We start from the raw sequence: 21,002 nt of genomic DNA on the forward strand, positions 1-21,002 counted from the left end.
GAAGGAAGAGAAGTCAAGGGTGATATGTAGATTTCTGGCTTGAACTATGGGTATCATTCAACAACAGGGAATGCTGGAGACAGTGGGTATAAGCATATAAAAGAATAAACTCAATTTTAGGTAGACAGTGGGTTGGGGTGTCTGAGGCCAGTATGATAAACACAAGTCTAGATTCTGGAGACAGAGCTAACCTGGAAAAAGATTTGGACATCATCAGCATATACACAATGACTGGAACCACAGGAGTGATTAGATAGATATATTTATCTATACACATCTCTGTACTTCTATATTTCTACACTTATTGCCTGCTTATTATAAAAGCACTATACTAAATACTTTAAATGATAATTTAAGTCTTAAAAGTATGAAAAAATTTTTAATACCACTTTTTAAAAAAGATTTATTAATTAATTTATGGCTATGTCAGGTCTTAGTTACAGCAGGCGGGATCTTTCGTTGCGGCACACGGGCTTCTCTCTAGTTGTGGCATGCAGGTTTTTCTCTTCTCTAGCCGTGGCACGTGGGTTCCAGAGCGCGTGGGCTCTGTAGTTTGCGGTGTGCGGGCTCTCTAGTTGAGGCATGTGAGCTCAGTAATTGAGGCACGTGGGCTTAGCTGCCCCACAGCTTGTGTGATCTTAGTTCCCTGACCAGGGATGGAACCTGTGTCCCCTGCACTGGAAGGCGAATTCTTTACCACTGGACCACCAGGGAAGTCCCTAATACCACTTTTTAAAAAGGAAACAGGGGCACTGAAATAGGAAGTTATTTGCCCAAGGTTATACAGCTAGTAAGTAACACAACTGGGATTTAAATCCAGATCTGGGAACTCCCCTGGTGGTCCAGCGGCTAAGACTCCATACTCCCAATGCAGGGGGCTCGGGTTTGATCCCTGGTCGGGGAACTAGATCCCGCATGCTGCAACTAAGAGTTCACATGCTACAACTAAAAAAGATCCTGCGTAAAAAAAAAAAAAAAAAAAAAAAAAAGATCCTGCGTGCCACAAGTAAGACCCAGTGCAGCCAAATAAATAGATAAATATTAAAAAAAAAAAAAGTTAAAAGAAAAAAAAATCTTGATCCGTCAGACTCCAAACTGCAACTAATCACTATGCTCAGAAAGAATATGTTAAGTGAGAAGAAACAATTACAGAGGTTAGAACTGTGAGGAATGCCAATATTTAAAGTACAAGTAAGGGACTTCCTTGGTGCTGAAGTGGGTAAGAATCCACCTGTCAATGCGAGGGACACAGGTTCGAGCCCTGGTCCAGGAAGATCCCACATGCTGTGGAGCAACTAAGCCCCTGCACCACAACTACTCAGCCTGTGCTCTAGAGCCCACGAGCCACAACTACTGAAGCCCATGCGCCTAGATCCTGTGCTCCACAACGAGAGAAGCCACTGCAATGAGAAGCCCGCGCACCGCAACGAAGAGTAGCCCCCGCTCTCAGCAACTAGAGAAAACCCGCGTGCAGCAGCGAAGGACCAATGTAGCTAAAAATTAAATAAATGAATAAATAAATTTATAAAAACAAACAAACAAAAAAGAAAAAAACAATAGCTCTGCAAGACAGCTGCTGCTGAGTGTTCTAAAGCAAAGAAAGGAAAGGTAAATTAACTACTCTTCAACATTCTTTCGCTATTTAGACTCTCTGTTTTTACTGGATACAAAGCTAAAGTTACACAATTAGTTAAAATGATACTGGAGAAGATTGTGGCTGCACTGTCTTTGAATCTCCAGTTCTCACATAAAAACAAACAGGGCAGGACTTCCCCAGTGGCGCAGTTGTTAAGCATCTGCCTGCCAAGGCAGGGGACACGGTTGGAGCTCTGGTCTGGGAAGATCCCACATGCCGCAGAGCAAGTAAGCCTGTGAGCCACAACTACTGAGCCTGCACTCTAGACCCCACAGGCCACAACTACTGAGTCCACATGACACAACTATGGAAGCCTGTGCGCCTAGAGCCTGTGGTCTGCAACGAGAAGCCACTGCAATGAGAAGCCTGCACACCTCAATGAAGAGTAGCCCCCACTCGCCGCAACTAGAGAAAGTCCATGCGCAGCAGCAACAAAGACCCAACCCAGCCAAAAATAAAAATAAATAAATAAAACAGGGCAATTAGGATGACAAAATAAAAAATCCACAAAGATCTATGACAAAACTTAGTGACAAGGTATTTTCATGGTTTCCAAAATATGAGCAGGTAGGGACAAAACCTGTATGTATTAGGGGTGAAGGGGAGGGGGGGACTTGCTAGTCCTAAGAACAGATACTCCCTGGAAAGTATAATGGGCCAATTTGAGAAAGTCAGCTGAAGCTGGGAGAATTTCTGCACATTCAAGGGTAACTGTGAGACAGAGGTAAGGTGTGAAAGAGGCTGGAACATCCTGGGCCCACATGAACCTTCAAAACTAACAAACCAATGATCCCTTGCCAGGACAAAGTGCCCCCACATTGAGGAGAAATTATTGAACCCAGAATCCAAACTGAGGATGCCAGGGATCCCAGAAACAAAGGAAAGAGATGACCCAGATAAAAGTGAGGGGAAAATCAACCAGAGCTCAGAAAGTGGGAGACCTTTATTTCTTCTAACAGCTTTATTGAGATATAATTTGTAGACTGTACCTTTTAACACTATCAAAAATAAGAGAGGCAGGGCTTCCCTGGTGGCGCAGTGGTTGGGGGTCTGCCTGCCAACGCAGGGGACACAGGTTCAAGCCCTGGTCCGTGAAGATTCCACATGCCGCGGAGCAACTAAGCCCGTGCGCCACAACTACTGAGCCTGTGCTCTAGAGTCCGCGAGCCACAACAACTGAAGCCCGTGCACCTAGAGCCCGTGCTCCGCAACAAGAGAAGACACTGCAATCTGCACACCGCAACGAAGAGTACCCCTTGCTCGCCACAACTAGAGAAAGGCTGCACTCAGCAACGAAGACTCAATGCAGCCAAAAATAAATAAATAAATTTATTTAAAAAAAAAAAAAGAAGTAGAAACAAAAGACAAAGACTTTTCATAAATGAAGAATATATTGGAAGAAATACAAGACTGATTAAACACAACAGATGATGCCTTAATTTTGAAAATTTTGAAAACTGAAACAAAGAAAAAGATAAAAAAGATCTGAGATAAAGAGACAAAGGATAGAGGAAAAAAGAGCCAACATGCATATAACAAGAGTCCCTAAAGAGAAAAACCAAAGCAATCAGACAAACCAAATATCAATAAATTAGGATTCAAGAAAATTTTGCTGCAATTAAAAAATACATATATTTGAAACTACAAATTGTGTACACTGTGTACTCAGAAGAACACCACCAAAATATATTCTAGTAAAACTACTGATTTTTAAAGAAAAAGGAAAAAAGCTTTTGTATTCAGGCAAAAAACCAAATCACTTATAAGGTGAAAAAAAAAATCAGACTGGCATCAGACTTTTTATTATAGTATGCTTTATTCCAATGGAAAAACATATTTAATATACTGAAGGAAAGAAAATGTGAACCAAGAATGTTATATCCATCCAAAATTATTTTTAAGGTATAAAGTTACAAACAAGCTATCATCAATAGTGAATATTGTTTCCATGAGCCCTTCCTTGGGAATCTTCTAGATAACAAGTGACAGACAACAACAAAAAAAAACTGGAGAGACATTGACACAAGGACCAAGGGTGTTATTATCAATGAATGTTAACATCACAAAAAGAGAAAGAACTACACATTATATACCTCCTGATGGAAATGCACCACTGCCTATGAAATAATTTTGCCACAAACAAACCAACCTGAATTTATAGGAAATACAGAAAACAGAAGAGCATGTTAAATGATATCACAGGGAAGCAATACTCTAGATTATGAAAACTTGGTTTCTTAAACAACAATAAAAAGAACTACAAGAAAAAAACAGATGGAAGAATCCATATATTGAAGAGACTTAATGAAATCACACAACACAAGACTCTTATTTGGGGCTTCCCTGGTGGCTCAGTGATTTAAGAATCCACCTGCCAATGCAGGGGACACGAGTTCGAGCCCTGATCCGGGAAGATCCCACGTGCCACGGAGCAACTAAGCCCGTGCGCCACAACTACTGAGACTGCGCTCTAGAGCCCGCAAGCCACAACTACTGACCCGTGTGCCACAGCTACTGAGCCCGCATGCCACAGCTACTGAAGAGCACACGCCTAGAGTCTGTGCTCCACAACAAGAGAAGCCACCACAATGAGAAGCCCGCACACAGCAATGAAGAGTAGCCCCCGCTCGCCGTAACTAAAGACTGCACACAGCAACGAAGACCCAACACAGTCAAAAAAAATTAATTAATTAAAAAAAAAACGACTCTTATTTGGATCCAGGTTCCAAATAACAAACTACAGAAAACAGAGCATGTATGAGGCAACTGAGAATCTGAAGACTAATTTATATTTGAAGATATTAATTACTATTAATTTTTTAGATGTCATAACAGTATTGTGAGTGTTTTTGTTTGTTTGTTTAATTTATTTATTATTCACTTTTGGTTGCATTGGGTCTTCGTTGCTGTGCGTGGGCTTTCTCTAGTTGCGGCAAGCGGGGCTACTCTTTGCTGTGGTGCGCGGGCCTCTCACTGCAGTGGACTCTCCCGTTGTGGAGCATTGGCTCTAGATGCACGGGCCTCAGTAGCTGTGGCACGCAGGCCCAGCAGCTGTGGCTCGCGGACTCTAGAGCGCAGGCTCAGCAGCTGTGGCGCACGGGCTTAGTTGCTCTGCGGCATGTGGGATCTTCCCGAACCAGGGCTTGAACCCTTGTACCCTGCACTGGCAGGCAGGTTCCCAACCATTGCGCCACCAGGGAAGCCCGTATTGTGAGTTTTTAAAAAAATAACCCTTTCCTGGCCTTCCCTGGCAGTCCAGTGGTTAAGACCCCGCGCTTCCACTACAGGGGGGCACGGGTTCGAACCCTGGCTGGGGAACCAAGATCCCACATGCCACATGGTGCAGCCAAAAGAATAAATTTTAAAAAACAGTAATAATGCTTTTCCATTAGAGATACGTACCCAAATATTTATGGCCATAAAACATGTTATCTACGGTTTGCTTCAGAATAATTTCAGAAGCAAGAAATGAGTGGGCATTTGGATGAAATAAGATAATTGTTGCAGCTGGAAAACGAACACATCATTGCACTGTCAACTTCTGTGTATGTCTTGTATAAGTTTGAAATTTTCTACTATAAAAAGTTAACAGCAAAAAACACATGGATTTAGTGTTCTGATCCATTCATTCAATAAATATTTGCGATTCTTTTTATACCCAACTCTAAAATATTACCCACTCTTACCCATAGAAACTCATTTTGTTTCACTCTTTGTATTTTCAAGATCACATTTGCAAAGTTTTAAGAAAACTTCTGATGAAAACGGACAGAATTCTATCCTGACTTAACAGATCATGAGAGGCTGGCTATAAATTCTTTCTGAATGAGACTCAATTCCAAGAATGACTATCAAACCTAGTCCACAAAGGACATGATTTTTTTTTTGCTCAGTGATTCATACCTATAATCTCAATTAGAGAAAGCATGAAAAAAGACTTACCTGTTTTATGTGTGGATTCATGGCCATTTCAGTTACATTCTTTTTGGTCTCACAGAAGATAATAGCCCTCCCTTCAGACCCACTGTAGACTTGAAGGACATCTCCAATAACTGCTGGCCTCTGAGACCAATGGCACTGGATGGCCAGATGCTTTGAAGAAAGAAAATATCAAATATCTGCTTCATTAAAATTATTGAAAAAGATTTCTCTTGTACATTGTTTTTTCTATTTGTTCAAGAATTGGCCTTCCTGGAAGACAATAAGACAACGATTCTCCCCAACCCCATTTGAAAACAGCAATCAGTAGGTGAAAGGATAAGCAAATTGTAGTGTACTTATAGAGTGGAATACTGTTCAGTGATTAAAAGGAACCAACTACTGATCCATGCAACAATATGGATGAATCTCAAAACATATGCTGGGTGAATGAAGCCTTACAGAAAAAGAGTATACACAATATGATTCCATTTGTCTGAAGCTCTAAAACAGGCAAAACTAATCTATAATCTATGATGGAAAAAAAGCAGAACAGTAGTTGCCTCTGAACGGGGACTGGGCAGGGGCACGGGCGAACTTTCTGGGATCATGGTAATATTCTTTGTTTTGATAGGGGTTTGGGTTACACAGGTGTATGAATTTGTCAAAACGAAGCAAATGTACACTTAAAATTTTGCTTTCTGTTGTATGTAAATCTTATCTCAAAAATTGTAAATATTAGGTGGATGAACCTTGAAAACATTATGCTACACAAAAGAAGCCCGACACAAAAAAGCCACATGTTGTAATGATTACATTTATATGAAATAACGAGAAGAGGTAAATCCACCAAGACAGAAAGCAGATTGATGGTTGCCAGGGGCTAGGAGAAGGGGGGAATAGGGAGTAAATGCTTAATAGTTACAGGATTTCCTTTTCGGGTAATGAAGCGTTTTGAAGTAGATAGAAGCAATGGTTGTATAACACTGTGAATGTACTAAATGACACTGAATGGTACACTTCAAAGTGGTTAATTTTAGTTATGTGAACTTTACTTCAATAAAAAATTGTAAATATTGAACTCTAGCTAAAGATATGCAAACTAACATACTTATGGGGAATTATACTTATTTCTGCAATTTGAAATAAATAAAAAAACAAGATGGATATAGGGATGAGAAGATATGCAATAAAGCAAATATAGCAAAATATTAATGGCAGAATCTAGCTGGTGGGTATATGCGTGTTCACTGTAAAATTCTCTCAACTTTTCAGCCTGTTTGAAACCTTCATGATAAAATGTTGGGGAAAAAATATACTGTAACATTTTAAGTCTGTGCATTTTAACATATATCTCAGTAACATTGTTTAAAACAATTAATTACATAACACAGGGAAAAAAGAGATAAGCACAAAGAAGAAACTAAGAATCATTTGTACCAGGTATGTCAAAGTCTTGCTTCTTCCTCCCTACCTCTCAAAAATAAAAATAAAAAAGATCCTGAATCTGATCAAGCCTCACAATCTACCATCAACTCAAAGGAAAATGAAAGCAGAGGAACATGTTAACTAACACCACAGGGCTGCAAATCAGCAAAACTGAGACTATGGGAACCTTGTAAGACAAATGATCAGTTCTTTTCAATAAAAAATTGCAAAGAAAAAAAGGGACAGAGGGACCTGTATTTTAAAGGATTTAACAGAGGAATGGATAAAGAAGATGTGGAGTATACATACAATGGAATATTACTCAGTCATCAATAAGAAAATGAAACCTTGCCATTTTCGACTACATGGATGAATCTAGAAAGTAAGTCAGACAGAGAGACAAATACTGTATGATCTCATTTATATGTGGAATCCTAAAAAACAAAACAAAACAAAATGAAAACAGACACACAGATACAGAGCACAAAATGGTGGTTGCCAAAGTGCGGGCGGGGGAGATGGGGACCCGAAACAGGTAAAGGGGATTGACAGGTACCAACTTCTAGCCACAGGGATGCAATATACAGCATAAGGAATACGGTCAAAAATATTGCAGCAGGGGCTTCCCTGGTGGCGCAGTGGTTGAGGGTCCGCCTGCCGATGCGGGGGACGCGGGTTCGTGCCCTGGTCCGGGAGGATCCCACGTGCCGCGGAGCGGCTGAGCCTGTGGGCCATGGCCGCTGAGCCTGCATGTCCGGAGCCTGTGCTCCGCAATGGGAGAGGCCACAGCGGTGAGAGGCCCGTGTACAGCAAAAAAAAAAAAAAAAAAAAAATACTATAGGTTTAAATTTTCATGGAGTCAAAATTATAAACCTTTTCCTTTATGGTGCTTTCTTCTGTCTTTATGTTTAGAAAAGCCTTCCCTTTCCTCAAATCAAATAACTGTTGACCTACAATCTGCTGTAAATTATTTTATGGCTTAATTTTTTTAAATCTTTGGGAATATTTTTGGTATACGGTATGAAATAAGGATCTTTTTTCCACCTAAGCTTTAACAAATTATCCCAACACCAGCAAATTGGGATGAATTACTTCGTTTTTCACATTCTACATACTTTAAGTCTGTCTCTATGGATGCCTGTATATCTCCTGTTAGGACTTGCCTGTTCACAAACTTTCTTCCCCCTATTTATTTTACTCTGCTCCTGAGTCTCAAACTATAGAAATACATAGGTATCTTATTGACTAAGGGCAAAAAAGAGATATTTGGCCTGAACTGGTACCCAAAACATAAGTTTAACTTCAACAAATTTCAAAATATCAACTAAAAGCTAAAATCTATCACACTGGAAAGCTACTTACTTCCACAGTAGTTGCAGCCTTTTGAGTCATTTTCCCAACAAGGTCAACCTGTTCATATCTGGATTTCATGTATTTTTTTGCAACTTTGTATACCCACTGTGGGCAAGTTGCAGAAAAAAGTAAAGTCTGAGGATTGTCTTCAGAATCTTAAATAAACAAAAAGAATTCAAATGCTTTCTTAATTTCTTAATATCCCACAATGTAGTCAGCTCTTAAAAATCCCCCCAAACTTCAAAGAAATAATGAAAAATTCAAAACTTGGGGTGAATTTTGAACATATAAACTTTACTGCAATTATCAAAACTTTCTACTTTCAAAACTGAGGGAAAATATCAATATGAAGAAAACTGAACCTAGAAGGAAGATGAGAATTTAAGAAATAACAATGAGCAAAGAAATCAGTAAAATGAGTTAGTAAAACTACTTACTATAAAATAATACATGGAAGAAAGCAAAGAAAGCTAAGAAAATGGTTAAAGTATGCTATTGTACTTTCTTGTTCAGGAAGAAAACAGATACCAAATACCTTTAGTTTTGTTAGAACACTGGGGACAATGTATTAAAAATCATAAAATAAAAAATTCATAAGCTTTTAGATAAGAAAAGAATTGCTAATGTGCTTATTTTGAATTAGGATATACCAGTTTTGTAGGATTCATGGATAATATCTTCAACTTGTTCAGCAAAACCTAAATCTAACATTTGATCCACTTCATCAAGCACAACATGGCGCAGTTTAGAAAGATCTAATCGGCCGCTCTGCAGATGATCTTTGATACGACCAGGGGTCCCAACCAAGATGTCAATACCATTTCGAATATGATTAACTGTGAGAGGAGAGAAATATCAATATGTAAAAATTCAAATGTAGATTTTAGATTTGAGTAGCAAATAGATCTTTGTGCTACCATCAGACATGTTTACTCACTTTGGCTTTGATATGATGTTCCACCATAAAAACACGCCACACTGAGTTTCCTAGTTATATCTTTGAAGTCTTTGGCTACTTGGTTTGCCAGTTCCCTTGTAGGAGCCAAAACAAGTACCTAAGCAAAAGGTTTAAAAAACCAAAAGGTAAGTTTCTGTAGACCTCTAAGTTCAAACTGAGAAGACTATTTTTTAAGGTGCATTTAAAACTAGGAATCTCATCATTAATGTCATAGTATTTAAAGACAGAGCACAAATAACAAGAACAGCTTATGTTTATTATATCCTCCCTTACTTCCTTAAGGTCCCCTTTCAAAAGTCACTTTCTCAGTGAGGTTCCTAACCCTCTTTTCATATCCTCCCAACTGTGCTTAACTGTTTCTCCTTAGCACTTACACCATATAAAATATTTATATTCTACTGATTTGCTCATTGTCTCACCCACTAAAATGTAAGCTCCATGAAGACAGGGATTTATGTCAGTACTATTTATTATTTATGTCAGTACTGTTATTTATGTCATACTATTCAATATATTCCCTGAACTTCAAACAGTGCCTGGCACAGAATAGATACTCAAAAAATATTTGTTGAATGAGTGAATGAATGAATGCCCAATATGTGCCATTTTTTAAAAAGAAATATTTCAATTTATTTGTTAAGTAGAATATGAAACCGAATCTGTAGCTAGTACCAGAGAGTGGACTTAACTGTTTGGTGTTTAATGAGAGCAGCTTCTTCTACACAGGATCCCAAGAGACTTACTGAAAAAGGGGCAAAGCCCCTTATTAAGCAAATAAAACTCATGTTTCAAACAGGTTATACAAAAATTGATTTACCTCTATTTCTCTTTTTTTGATATTTAGAAAGTGCAGATTTAACAAAGAGTAGCCATAAACTTTCTATGTACAATGCCGATTATAATTCTGCAAACAACAATAGTGCTTTACACGAATTATTTAATTTGATCCTCACAAAAACCCAATGAGGTGGCATTATTTTCCCAGTTTTACAAATGAGGAGCATGAGTCTTAGAGAAGTTGAGTCTTGCCCAAGATCAAGTAGCTAGAAGTGGTGGAGCTGGAATCTCCAGTAATGTCCTTCTAGAATAAAAGCTTTTTAAATGCAGTGTTGGGACTGTGTCCTATTTCTATTACTTTCAGACTTCCTAATTTCACCTAAGAAACAGAACTCTCTAAAAAAAGATTTGTCCTGTTCCAAGACCACTGTTACTTAATTACATTCATATATGTGAATTTACTTTCACACTGTAATAATATTTAGAAGTCTCAAAGAACAAATTACTTTTAGCCACATATCTGTTCAAATTTTGATACTGATTCTTTTTCTTGGCCGCGCTGCGCGGCATGCAGGATCTTAGTTCCACAACCAGGGATGGAACCCGTGCCTGCTGCAGTGGAAGTGTGGAGTCTTAACCACTGGACTGCCAGGGAAGTCCCAATACTGATTCTTTTCTTCTTCACGTTTATCAACCTGAAAGTGAACATAGGTTCTAAAAGGGTCAAATTTTAGGCTAAAATTTCACTAGGTCCTCTCTGTTCTTTACTACTGATAAATTAAGACAGATCTCCAGTACTCCAACAACACAGGGAGTAGCAGTATCATTTCTACAATACTCTTAAAGTCAATCAGTAAAATAAATATTATTTACTGAATGAGCAAATAAATAAATACCACTTCAGCAAAATTACTGTTTAAAAGCAAAGGTCAGAATTGAAAAAAGAGAAGAAAAAGGTCACTAAATATACTAACTGTAAATACTCCTAAAATCAGATATGCTGGCTTCATAATATACAGTTATCAAAGACATCTATGGATCCATACACATTACATTCATATGCAGTAACTCACTTTAGCTTTACTTGAGATTTATCTTAAAAATCAAATTTTTGCTTTAGGACCCAAATTTTTACTTTATGCCCCAGGACTGACTAACTTTTCTATCTTTGGGGTACTTGAACTTAAGACCAGTATATTGTGGTTTGTTTGTTTGTTTTTTTGGTCACGCTGTGCAGCTTGCAGGATCTTAGTTCCCAGATTCAATCCCTGCTTGGAGATTGAATCTGGGCCACGGCAGTGAAAGCGCCAAGTCCTAACCACTGGACCACCAGGGCATTCCCAAGACCAGTATACTCTTTCTTTCTCTTTCCATTAGAGTAATGTTTAAACCTTTTACTCCCTATAATGGTTACCTTTGGTGAGCGGCTTTTTTTAATTGTCTCTTGATTTCTTTGGAGTCTTTCAATCAAGGGGATGGCAAAAGAGAATGTCTTTCCTGTTCCTGTCCGCGCTTGAGCAATTAAATCTTTTCCTTCATATACAGGACCAAAAGTCTTAACTTGAATAGGAAAGAGATATGTTACCCCTCGACCTGTAAAATGAGATTTCATTGAAATATTTACTTAAGACCAGCAATAGGAAAAACTACATTTATTTGAAAATAACATTCCTGATTCATCAACATGTGCCTAAAGATACATCACCTAACAACATTTACAGTTATTCCTACCCCAAAGAGGAATTATTTAAAAATTGGTCTGAGGGACTTCCCTGGTGGCACAGTGGTTAAGAATCTGCCTGCCAATGCAGGGGACACGGGTTCGAGCCCTGGTCCAGGAAGATCCCACATGCCGCGGAGCAACTAAGCCTGTGCGCCACAACTATGGAGCCTGCACTCTAGAGCCCACAAGCCAAACCACTGAAGCCCACGCACCTAGAGCCCGTGCTCTGCAACAAGAGAAGCCACCGCAATGAGAAGCCGGCACACCCACACGCATCAACGAAGATCCAACACAGCCAAAAATAAATAAATAAATTTATTTATTAAAAAAAAAAATTGGCCTGATCTTTTGACAAATACATATAATTCTTTAAAGTTAAAAACCGAACCGAATACCAAAAAAATGATGTAGAAATAACTGCAATGAAAAAAGCTATTTCTCTATGCTTTGTATATTCTCCTTTTGGTCAGAAAAGGCACAAGAGTTTTCTAAAATCTAGTTTTAGATTTTCAATTGCATATCCATTAAAATTCATTGTACCGGGGCTTCCCTGGCGGCACAGTGGTTAAGAATCCGCCTGTCAGTACAGAGGACACAGGTTTGAGCCCTGGTCCAGGGAAGATCCCACATGCCGCGGAGCAACTAAGCCCGTGCGCCACAACTACTGAGCCTGAGCTCTAGAGCCCGTGAGCTACAACTACTGAATCCTGCGCGCCTAGAGCCTGTACTCCGCAACAAGAGAAGCCATTGCAATGAGAAGCCCGCTCACCGCACTAGAGAAAGCCGGCGTGTAGCAATGAAGACCCAACGCAGACAAAAATAAATAAAATAAATAAAAAAAAAATTCATTGTACCTTTCAGAAGCTTTATAGTCTCTTCAGAAATAGGGAAATTGGAGAAGGCTCCTTCTTTCTGTTCACGTGTTAGTGTCTGTCAAAATGAAATCAAAGACCTAACTGATATAGTTCATATCCGACCAGGTATTTAGAATCTTTCACTCATTTACTGCTTTTAGCTCTACTAAATGAACTAACAAACCAACTTTAGTTAGTATTTGCAAAAACCGTATAGATTAACTTACAAGATAAATTAGTGGCAAATTCTTTTAATTTCAAAACTGTCTCTTTAAATAACAAGCTTAATACACTTTCCCATAATACATTTAAAAATGATTAATTCACACATAAAACTCTTTAGGAATACATTTACTACATAGATCAAAATATAATTCCACTTGACTTAAGGTATTATGAAAGAGGTATTCAATAATCTAAATCATATTCACAGATATAGATAATATTAATTATGAAGATTAACACAAGCCTATAAAACCGCCCCAAAAGAAGCTAAGCAATGAGGAAAGTAAATTGTTTCTAAAACTAAAAGTTAAATAAGTTGTTCTATGAATCTAAAAAGCATTTTTTATGTCATTAATACAAGGAAAAGTTCCTGTAAGCTTGAAAATTTCTCAAACATATATAGAGGCCAGCATGACATTGTCATTTAACATCTATTGAAAACTTTGTGTACTAGTCAATGCATATATAGAACAAAGACAATACATCTACTTAAATACTTTATTACTGGTTGTTTAAAGAAGGTAGTTCCAAAACCACACACCATAACAAGTTTCAAACTAAGAACCAGATAAAAGACATAACATCAAATTCAAATTTAATCCATTTAAGCAAACCTCAATGTTATCTTTTTAAGATTAAAGAAAAAAATTTTATTAGAAAAGTACACATTTTCATTGCAGAAATTTTAGAAACCATATTAAAAGAAAGAAATTGTAAAATTATCTACAATCCAATCAGCTAAAGACACATTTGAAACACACACTCCTCTACGTACATATACATTTTTAAATGAAATAAAATCATATGTATATACTCCTTTGTAATCATTTTTTTCATTTAATAAGATAGACTGAATACCTTTCTAACATATCTATGCCCTTTAAGATCAATGCATTCTATTACATAGGTATAGCATATTTTATCAAACCAATTGCCTACTATCAGACATTTAGGATGTTTAAATTTTCGCTATTACCAACATCACTGTGATAAGATACTGATTCATACATCTCTGTACACCTCGTGATAATCTCCTTAGGAGGATAAATTCCTAGAAGTAGAACTCCTGAACCCTAACATAATCTAAACAAAATAATAAACAGTTAAGCTTATTACAATACAGAGCACTATAGCAGGCAAAATCCCAACAGAGCAAGAAGTACACTCTGCTGCTCAGCAATACAGATTTGTAGGGCCTTATTTAGAACAACTCTCTAACATATATGCTTCCTGACAAATAGCAAACTCACAAATAAAAAAACACCATATTGTAAAGCAAGGATTCAACATTTTTTCTCAAAGCTCCCCAAAGATTACACATTAAATTAAGCTCAAATGTATTTAAATTAACAGCAACTATCAGATTTTTTAAATGTAAAGATTATGAAATACTAAGAGTTATTAAGAATATTAAAGTTCTTTTTTGTTTAAGAGCTGAGTAATTTAATGACAATTTGTAATGCCCAGATAAACCTATGAACTCTGCTAGAGGAAAAGTGCAAAAACAGGGCTTCCCTGGTGGCGCAGTGGTTGAGAGTCCGCCTGCCGATGCAGGGGACACGGGTTCGTGCCCCGGTCCGGGAAGATCCCACATGCTGCAGAGCAGCTAGGCCCATGAGCCATGGCCACTGAGCCTGCGCGTCCGAGCCTGTGCTCTGCAACAGGAGAGGCCACAACAGTGAGAGGCCCGCGTACCGGGGAAAAAAAAAAAGACAAAAAAAAAGTGCAAGAACAAATTGAGTAAATTCTGTGCAAGAATATACCTACTGTAACAGATACTGGCAAAAGTAATGAGTCCAGGAATGAAGATTCTATACTAAGCATGTTTTCTATACCTCCCAAAAAATTAATATCCAGGAGAACAAATTTCTTCAGATCATTTTCATATGTTTCATTTCTGTTTTAAAAAAGCAAACAGCTTTAAGATTGAGTTACAGTAAGAGCTAAAAATCATTGAAAGTTGCTATTGTTACAGAAGCACAAGAAACAGAAGGCAAAATATACAAAGTCAAGAGGCCTTTATGTACCCCGTTTCAGAAAGTCAGAACTTAATTCATGAGTAATGATGAGGGCTGAAATAACCGTAAGAAATGCAAGTAGGTGACCATCAATAAGCATTTGGAAAATCATTTAGGAACCCAAATGTACAGGAAAGGTTTAAACTTGACCAAGTCCCCCCCGCACCAATCTCTTCGCCAAGAAAAAGGCAATATAATGAAAGAAACAAAGGGGAAAAGGCTCAGGTTTCAGCTGTATAGACTCCTCAGTCCAACTGAGAGTACTGGACACTAAGCAGGAAATACTGTAGAATCAATTCTAGTTAGTCTTAAAGAATCAAATTATCCTGTATTTCAAGGATAATGTCAAATGCAAAACAAAAAGTATCCATACCTCTTCTAGTTTATTTTCACTTGATTTATGAGTAGAACTATCTAAGGATGACACTCGCTTTGATTTTTTTTCATATTCATCAATATCTCCATTTGACAGATCTTTTCTTCTTGACTTACGAGATTTAGAAAATTCATCTGAAAGTCTATTACATCCTTCCTCAGTGCCACCATTTAGTTTCTCTTTCATTTTAGTTTTTTTGGGTTTGGGAGCATCCAGGTCATCTGCAACACCATTTTCTCTTGTTTCTGATTTCTCATCTGAGTCACAATGGTGCCTTGACTTCCTTCTATCACTCTGTGGAAAAACAAAGAAGCAGTGACAAGAGGGTGACAAGAGGGTCACAAGGTTTGCTTTGCTTTTAAGACGCTAGAGAAGTTAGAGTATGACTCCCCCAACCAGCAAAGCTCAATCTACAGTAATCTTGAAAAGGTACCTGGTAGAAATCCAGACTGGTTGCTAATGCCAAGCCTAAGCTTTACCTATTGCTTTCTTTCTCAGCCCAAATCTTGCACTCTTAAGACATGGCCTCTAGTCCCTCTTTAATCCCATTATAACATTTAAGGGAAACTGAAATAGCTTCTTTTCAGTAAAAGAATGAGAACTCAAGATTTATAAATTAAAAAACAATCAAAAACTTCTAATATCTCCAAGAAAAAAATTAATATTTACTGAGTACCTACCCAGCATTGTGTAATATGTTTTCGGCTTATCTTGTTTAAATCTTCATAACAACCCTATAAGGGAAGTACAGGTCCATAATCCCTTATCTGAAATTCCAATATCCATAAAGCTCTGAAAACTGAAAGTTTTTTTGTAATTTATTTGGAGACAAAACCTTACCTGACCTGAACTCATTTTGTGGTAAAATTTGACTTCAACTAATGTGAGACTATCTGTAATCTTTACTTATTCCACTTAGTATGAATATTCACATTTAACATTAAGGTGTTTGATTATAGGTTCGGGGCCCCAAACCCTACTAGGGTGTTACCCTTTTAAAAGCCCCAGAATTTTGAATTCGACAACATATCTAGTCCCAAGGATTTTGGATAAGGGATAGCGAACCTGTATCACCTTTGCCATTTTACAGACGAGGAAACAAGTTCTTAGAGATAAGTAACTTGCCAAAGACCCACATATGGGATTTCTTGCAAGTGAAAGTGCTAGAAATCAAGCCCTGTTTGACTTGAAAACCCACGCTCTTTTCACATCATGCTTCCCCCCTGAACTTTGATAAACAGGTTAAAGAAAAGCCCAATTGTTATACTCCTTTGGAAGGATAACTATATTAGTAATCCCAGAAAATTTTTTGAAGTTTTACAAATTTAGTTAATAGAACTTTAAAAAGGGGGAAGGGGGTGGCTTTCTGCAACTTTAGTTTTGAAATGCCAACTTTTGTTTTAATATTTGCAGACAGCAAGAAATGATTTGGAAATTTAGCACTTCAAAATTACTTGGTCAAATGTTCCAAATAAATTAGATGGAAATGTTCAAAATAAATTAGATGGTAGTGACTAGTCTTGGTAAAAACAACCAGCACCAAAATTTTCACCATGATTTACACAGTTTCTACAGAATACTTTCACATACAATTTTCTCATTCATGAAATAAGAGTTGCTATGAAAACTGAGTATTTGAAAATGCTTTGTAAACATTAGAGTTTTACATTAATATAAGTTATAGAGTTATATGTTACATCATTTGATCTTTAGTTAACTGAACTATCCCACATCTCCCCAAACCAATAGATTCTTCTATAGAAAAACAAGATTATTTATAGAGCAAGTCTCAGGGTTTGAATTGCTCCTGGGCCTGCACTTCAGGGAGATGAAGCAAGATAAAATGAGACCTCTAGGTTCAAGCCCAGAAATACCCAAGGTGATGAAATACATTGTTCCACATCAGATCCACAGTGCTCGACACTCTCCATCTTCTTGGCTTCCACAACACACTACATTCCCTCCTTACCCTGTTACCTCTGTCTTCTTCAATGTCTCCTCTCCCTTCTCCTTCTGTGGATGCTCTTTAAGTCTCTGTTCTCTATGTACACTTTCATACCATTTTCATGGCTTCAACATACACTTCCAGGCTTCCTTCCTAACCTGCACTCCAGTTCTGAGAACCTAAGGCCCAGCTCCATATCTTAACACATTCAAAACCAGTTACCTTCATCTGGATGCCAGACCACTATTTGAATGTCTATTTCTATTAGTTGGTACTCCAATCTGTTTCCAAATCTTTAGTTAGCTTTCATAATTAAAGGAAAATCAACAAGTACCTCTGGAGAAACTACAACGTGAAAGCCACTAATTAATTCACAAGGATATAGTGAAATGCAAGCATGGACAGAGATATGGTCATTTCCCTCAAGGATCTTTGGGAAATACTTGGGAAAGATATACTCAGGAAGAATGAGCTAACTTTACAAGGAAGGGCATAATAAATGCCAATCAAATGATAAAGATAGCACTCGAACAAGACTTCAAAGGGGAATGAGATTACTGTATGTGTACACTGGCGTGGTTATAAAAGACATAAACTAAACCTTGACAGATGGATAGGATATGGATGCAGAAGGAGGGACAAGTATTTTAGAATGAGCAAAACTTAAAATAACTGCTTGGTGATTCCACTTACATGAGTTATCTTCAGTAGTCAAATTCATAGAGACAGAAAGGAGAATGGTAGTTGCCAGGGGCTGGGGAGAGAGGGCAACCGAGGAGTTGGTGTTTAATGGGCACAGAGCTTCAGTCTGGGAGAATGAAAAGTTCTGGAGATGAATGAATATGATGTCTGCAGACCAATGTGAGTGTACTTAATGCTACAAAAATGTATACTTTAAAATGGTTAAAATGGTAAATTTTATTGTATGTGTATTTTACCACAATAAAAAATAATAACTGCTTGGCTAGAATGGCAAGTTTACCTTGGTGATAAGGTCAGAAGGGTAGGTTCTGCTCTCTGGGACTACAGAGAATATTTTCATTCTTTTGTCAAATGTCAGCCTTCAAACACTGCTTCCTTACCCTCCAAGCTCTGTTTTCTTTTCTCTCTTTTTCTTCTTTTGAGGGATGGGGCAGGAAGTCTCTACAACTCTTCTAACAGGTTCCTTGAGGGCAAGGACCTTCCTGGTGCCCAGCATAAATTAGGCTCCATAAACATTTGTGAATTGAATGAAAATACTAACATAAAAGGCTATTACTAATACAACCCACGCGATCTCCATCACAGCCAAATCCTGGCAATTTTGGCTGTGACACTTTTCCTCAATCCTCTACTGACCCGTTATCGAGGTTTGTAAATCTAAGATCGCTTTCCCCAAGATTCTCGCATACAGGACAGAATGACGGAGAAGTTACACATATTCAAGGCAATCGTTTTTCTTAATCATCTTCTAAGACGGCCAACGAGAACCAAATGACAGGCCTCGCTGCTTAAGAAGAGGACAGAAAGAACAGATTCCGCGATGAGAACTTGAGTCTGCCCATCTCGTAGGCGACGACAGGAAGGACGGGGACCACGAGAGGCCGGGCCCAAGCCCAGTGCTGCCCTTCTCCAGGTTAGGGGTGTGGAGGTAGTAATGGTCCCGGAGCGACCTCCCAGGGACGAGGGTGGCGCGAGGAGAGGCCCTCGGATGCTCCGGCCCGGTTGTGACAGGCCATCAGGTAGACTCCCCTCCCCGCCCAAGCCGGCGCAGCCCAAAAGGAGGCGCGGCCCATCCTCTGCGCACCTTTTGCCTCTCCTTCCTCTGGCTCTCGGTCTCCTCCAAAGGTGCCTCCAGCTCCATAATGTCCCCCCAGAGGAGTTTCCCAGGCATCATTCGCCGCTACTGCTGCCGCCGCCTACCTCTGGGCACGGCGGCCACAACTACCTACGGGTAGCGACAGGGCGAAAGGAAGCGGGGGCAGGGCAGCCTCCCGGCCAGAGCCTGCGTCACTTCCGGGACACGCACCGCACGGCGGGGGAAAATAATCCCGGATACTCTCCGTTTAAACTCTCGCCTTGCGACTCAGTCTCCCAGCCAATGAATGCGAGGAGTCTCGATTGGCTCACCCTTCTTCTGAAATGATTGGCTTCTAGAGTAAAACCCTGACCAATCTCCATAAAGGAGGCGGCGCGAACTGATTAGCATAAAATGTTCGGATTTGTTTTCTCCCTCTCCCTCTCCCCCTCCCCCACTCCGAACATTTCTCTTTGCCACAGCGGAGATGCTTCGGGGCTTCCCAGCATTCACTGCTGGGGCTAGGAAGCCCCTCAACGGCGCCGGACAGCGGCCGCGCGCGCGGCGGGCTGGCAGGAGAACCTGCCCGTGGAGGGCGGGGGGGAGCGGGCGGGGCGAAGGGAGCGCCACGCGCCGCGTCGCCTTTCGACGCCGGAAGCTGCGGGCCTCGGCCCCGCCCGTTGCGGGGTGAGGCGTTAACGTCTAACATCTTCGCCCGAGGCCAGCGGCCCTGAGTTGGTGGGAAAGGGTGTCTTGGGGTCTGGAGTGGGCTAGATGGGCTTGAGGTGAAGACTAGGCCCGGACAGCCTTCCCTCAAGTCTTAGGTTTTAGTCATGAAGTTGGTCCTTAGTTTAGTTTAGGGCCTTCCCACCCATTTGACATTAGAGGAAACTAACCCCCTAAAAGAGGGATTTACTTGTCTGAAGTCACACAGTTCGTGGCACACAGGACTAGAAAACTCAACTCCTGAATCCGAGATCAGTGCTTTCCCTGCCACACCAACCTTAAAGCTTTGGGCTTACCAAAGCGTTTGGGGGGAAGATGCTCCTATGAAACATAGAATGAATGATGTTAGGAAAACCTGGAGAAACCTAGAGAAAAAACAAGCCTATATGTCTTTGACAGATTATGTATTTGCAGTGGATAAAAGGATATTAGTTATGGGAATTAACTGGCCCTGAATTACAGCCTTGAACAAAACTGGAAACCTTTTGACAATACAAAGGACTAACTCCTGAGAATGTACCTTTCTTTTCTTACATCAATGGTGCTAGCTGGGGTGCGCTACGCTCATCCTGCTGTCTCTTGTTCCGCCTGCTCCCTTTGTGCTCCCATTCTGCCCTGCCATGCCCTGCTCTCAAGAGGCACAAGTCATCTCCCCCAGCAAATGGGCCCGGCCTGCGGAGGAGGGCGGCATGCGGCTCCGCTTTGTCCGGCTTTCGGAGCACGCCACCGCTCCGACCAAGGGGTCCGAGCGCGCCGCGGGCTATGACCTATACAGTGCCTGTGAATACACAGTACCACCTATGGAGAAAGCTCTTGCGAAAACAGACATTCAGATAGCTCTTCCTAATGGGTGCTATGGGAGAGTAGCTCCACGTTCTGGCTTGGCTGCAAAACACTTCATAGATGTAGGAGCTGGTGTCATAGATGAAGATTATAGAGGAAATGTTGGTGTTGTACTGTTTAATTTTGGCAAAGAAAAGTTCGAAGTCAAAAAGGGTGATGGAATTGCACAGCTCATTTGTGAACGGATATTTTACCCAGAAATAGAGGAAGTTCAAGTTTTAGATGACACTGAAAGGGGTTCAGGAGGTTTTGGTTCCACTGGAAATAATTAAAATTTATGCCAAGAACAGAAAATGAGAAAATATACTTTTTCCTTGAAAATAAAGTCTTTGCTTAAAGTGAAAACAAAACAAGGTGCTAGCTGATTGGCTTTCATTTCAGAGCCATTTCCTTTTAACTCTTCATGATCTCTTCAACCTACTCTTGAGAACAAGAAAGCAAATTG

The 21,002-nt window shown here is 39.6% G+C and overlaps 2 protein-coding genes across 3 annotated transcripts in view; one reads left to right on the forward strand and one right to left on the reverse strand.

Moving 5' to 3' along the window:
- DDX50 (DExD-box helicase 50) overlaps window positions 1-19,163 on the reverse strand; it is a 31,339-nt gene extending 12,176 nt beyond the window's left edge. The window contains exons 1-8 of one of the 2 annotated variants that reach the window (XM_060034893.1): window positions 18,998-19,163; window positions 15,264-15,560; window positions 12,648-12,723; window positions 11,485-11,663; window positions 9,273-9,390; window positions 8,986-9,171; window positions 8,345-8,490; window positions 5,579-5,728 (exon numbers count right to left, since the gene is read on the reverse strand). In XM_060034893.1, coding sequence (XP_059890876.1) covers window positions 5,579-5,728; window positions 8,345-8,490; window positions 8,986-9,171; window positions 9,273-9,390; window positions 11,485-11,663; window positions 12,648-12,723; window positions 15,264-15,560; window positions 18,998-19,087 — 1,242 coding nt within the window. In that variant the 5' untranslated portion in view covers window positions 19,088-19,163. The remainder of the gene's footprint in view (window positions 1-5,578; window positions 5,729-8,344; window positions 8,491-8,985; window positions 9,172-9,272; window positions 9,391-11,484; window positions 11,664-12,647; window positions 12,724-15,263; window positions 15,561-18,997) is intronic. The other variant, XM_060034894.1, reaches the window with a different exon arrangement.
- A 1,165-nt stretch (window positions 19,164-20,328) lies between these two features.
- On the forward strand, window positions 20,329-20,872 carry LOC132439452 (deoxyuridine 5'-triphosphate nucleotidohydrolase, mitochondrial-like). Its single transcript, XM_060033747.1, has one exon. It carries the CDS (start codon window positions 20,335-20,337, stop codon window positions 20,827-20,829), a length of 495 nt encoding a protein of 164 aa, XP_059889730.1. The 5' UTR covers window positions 20,329-20,334; the 3' UTR covers window positions 20,830-20,872.
- Window positions 20,873-21,002: the final 130 nt, after the last annotated feature.

The sequence above is a fragment of the Delphinus delphis genome, chromosome 16, assembly GCF_949987515.2.
Source record: "Delphinus delphis chromosome 16, mDelDel1.2, whole genome shotgun sequence".
Classification (NCBI taxonomy): Eukaryota; Metazoa; Chordata; class Mammalia; order Artiodactyla; family Delphinidae; genus Delphinus; species Delphinus delphis.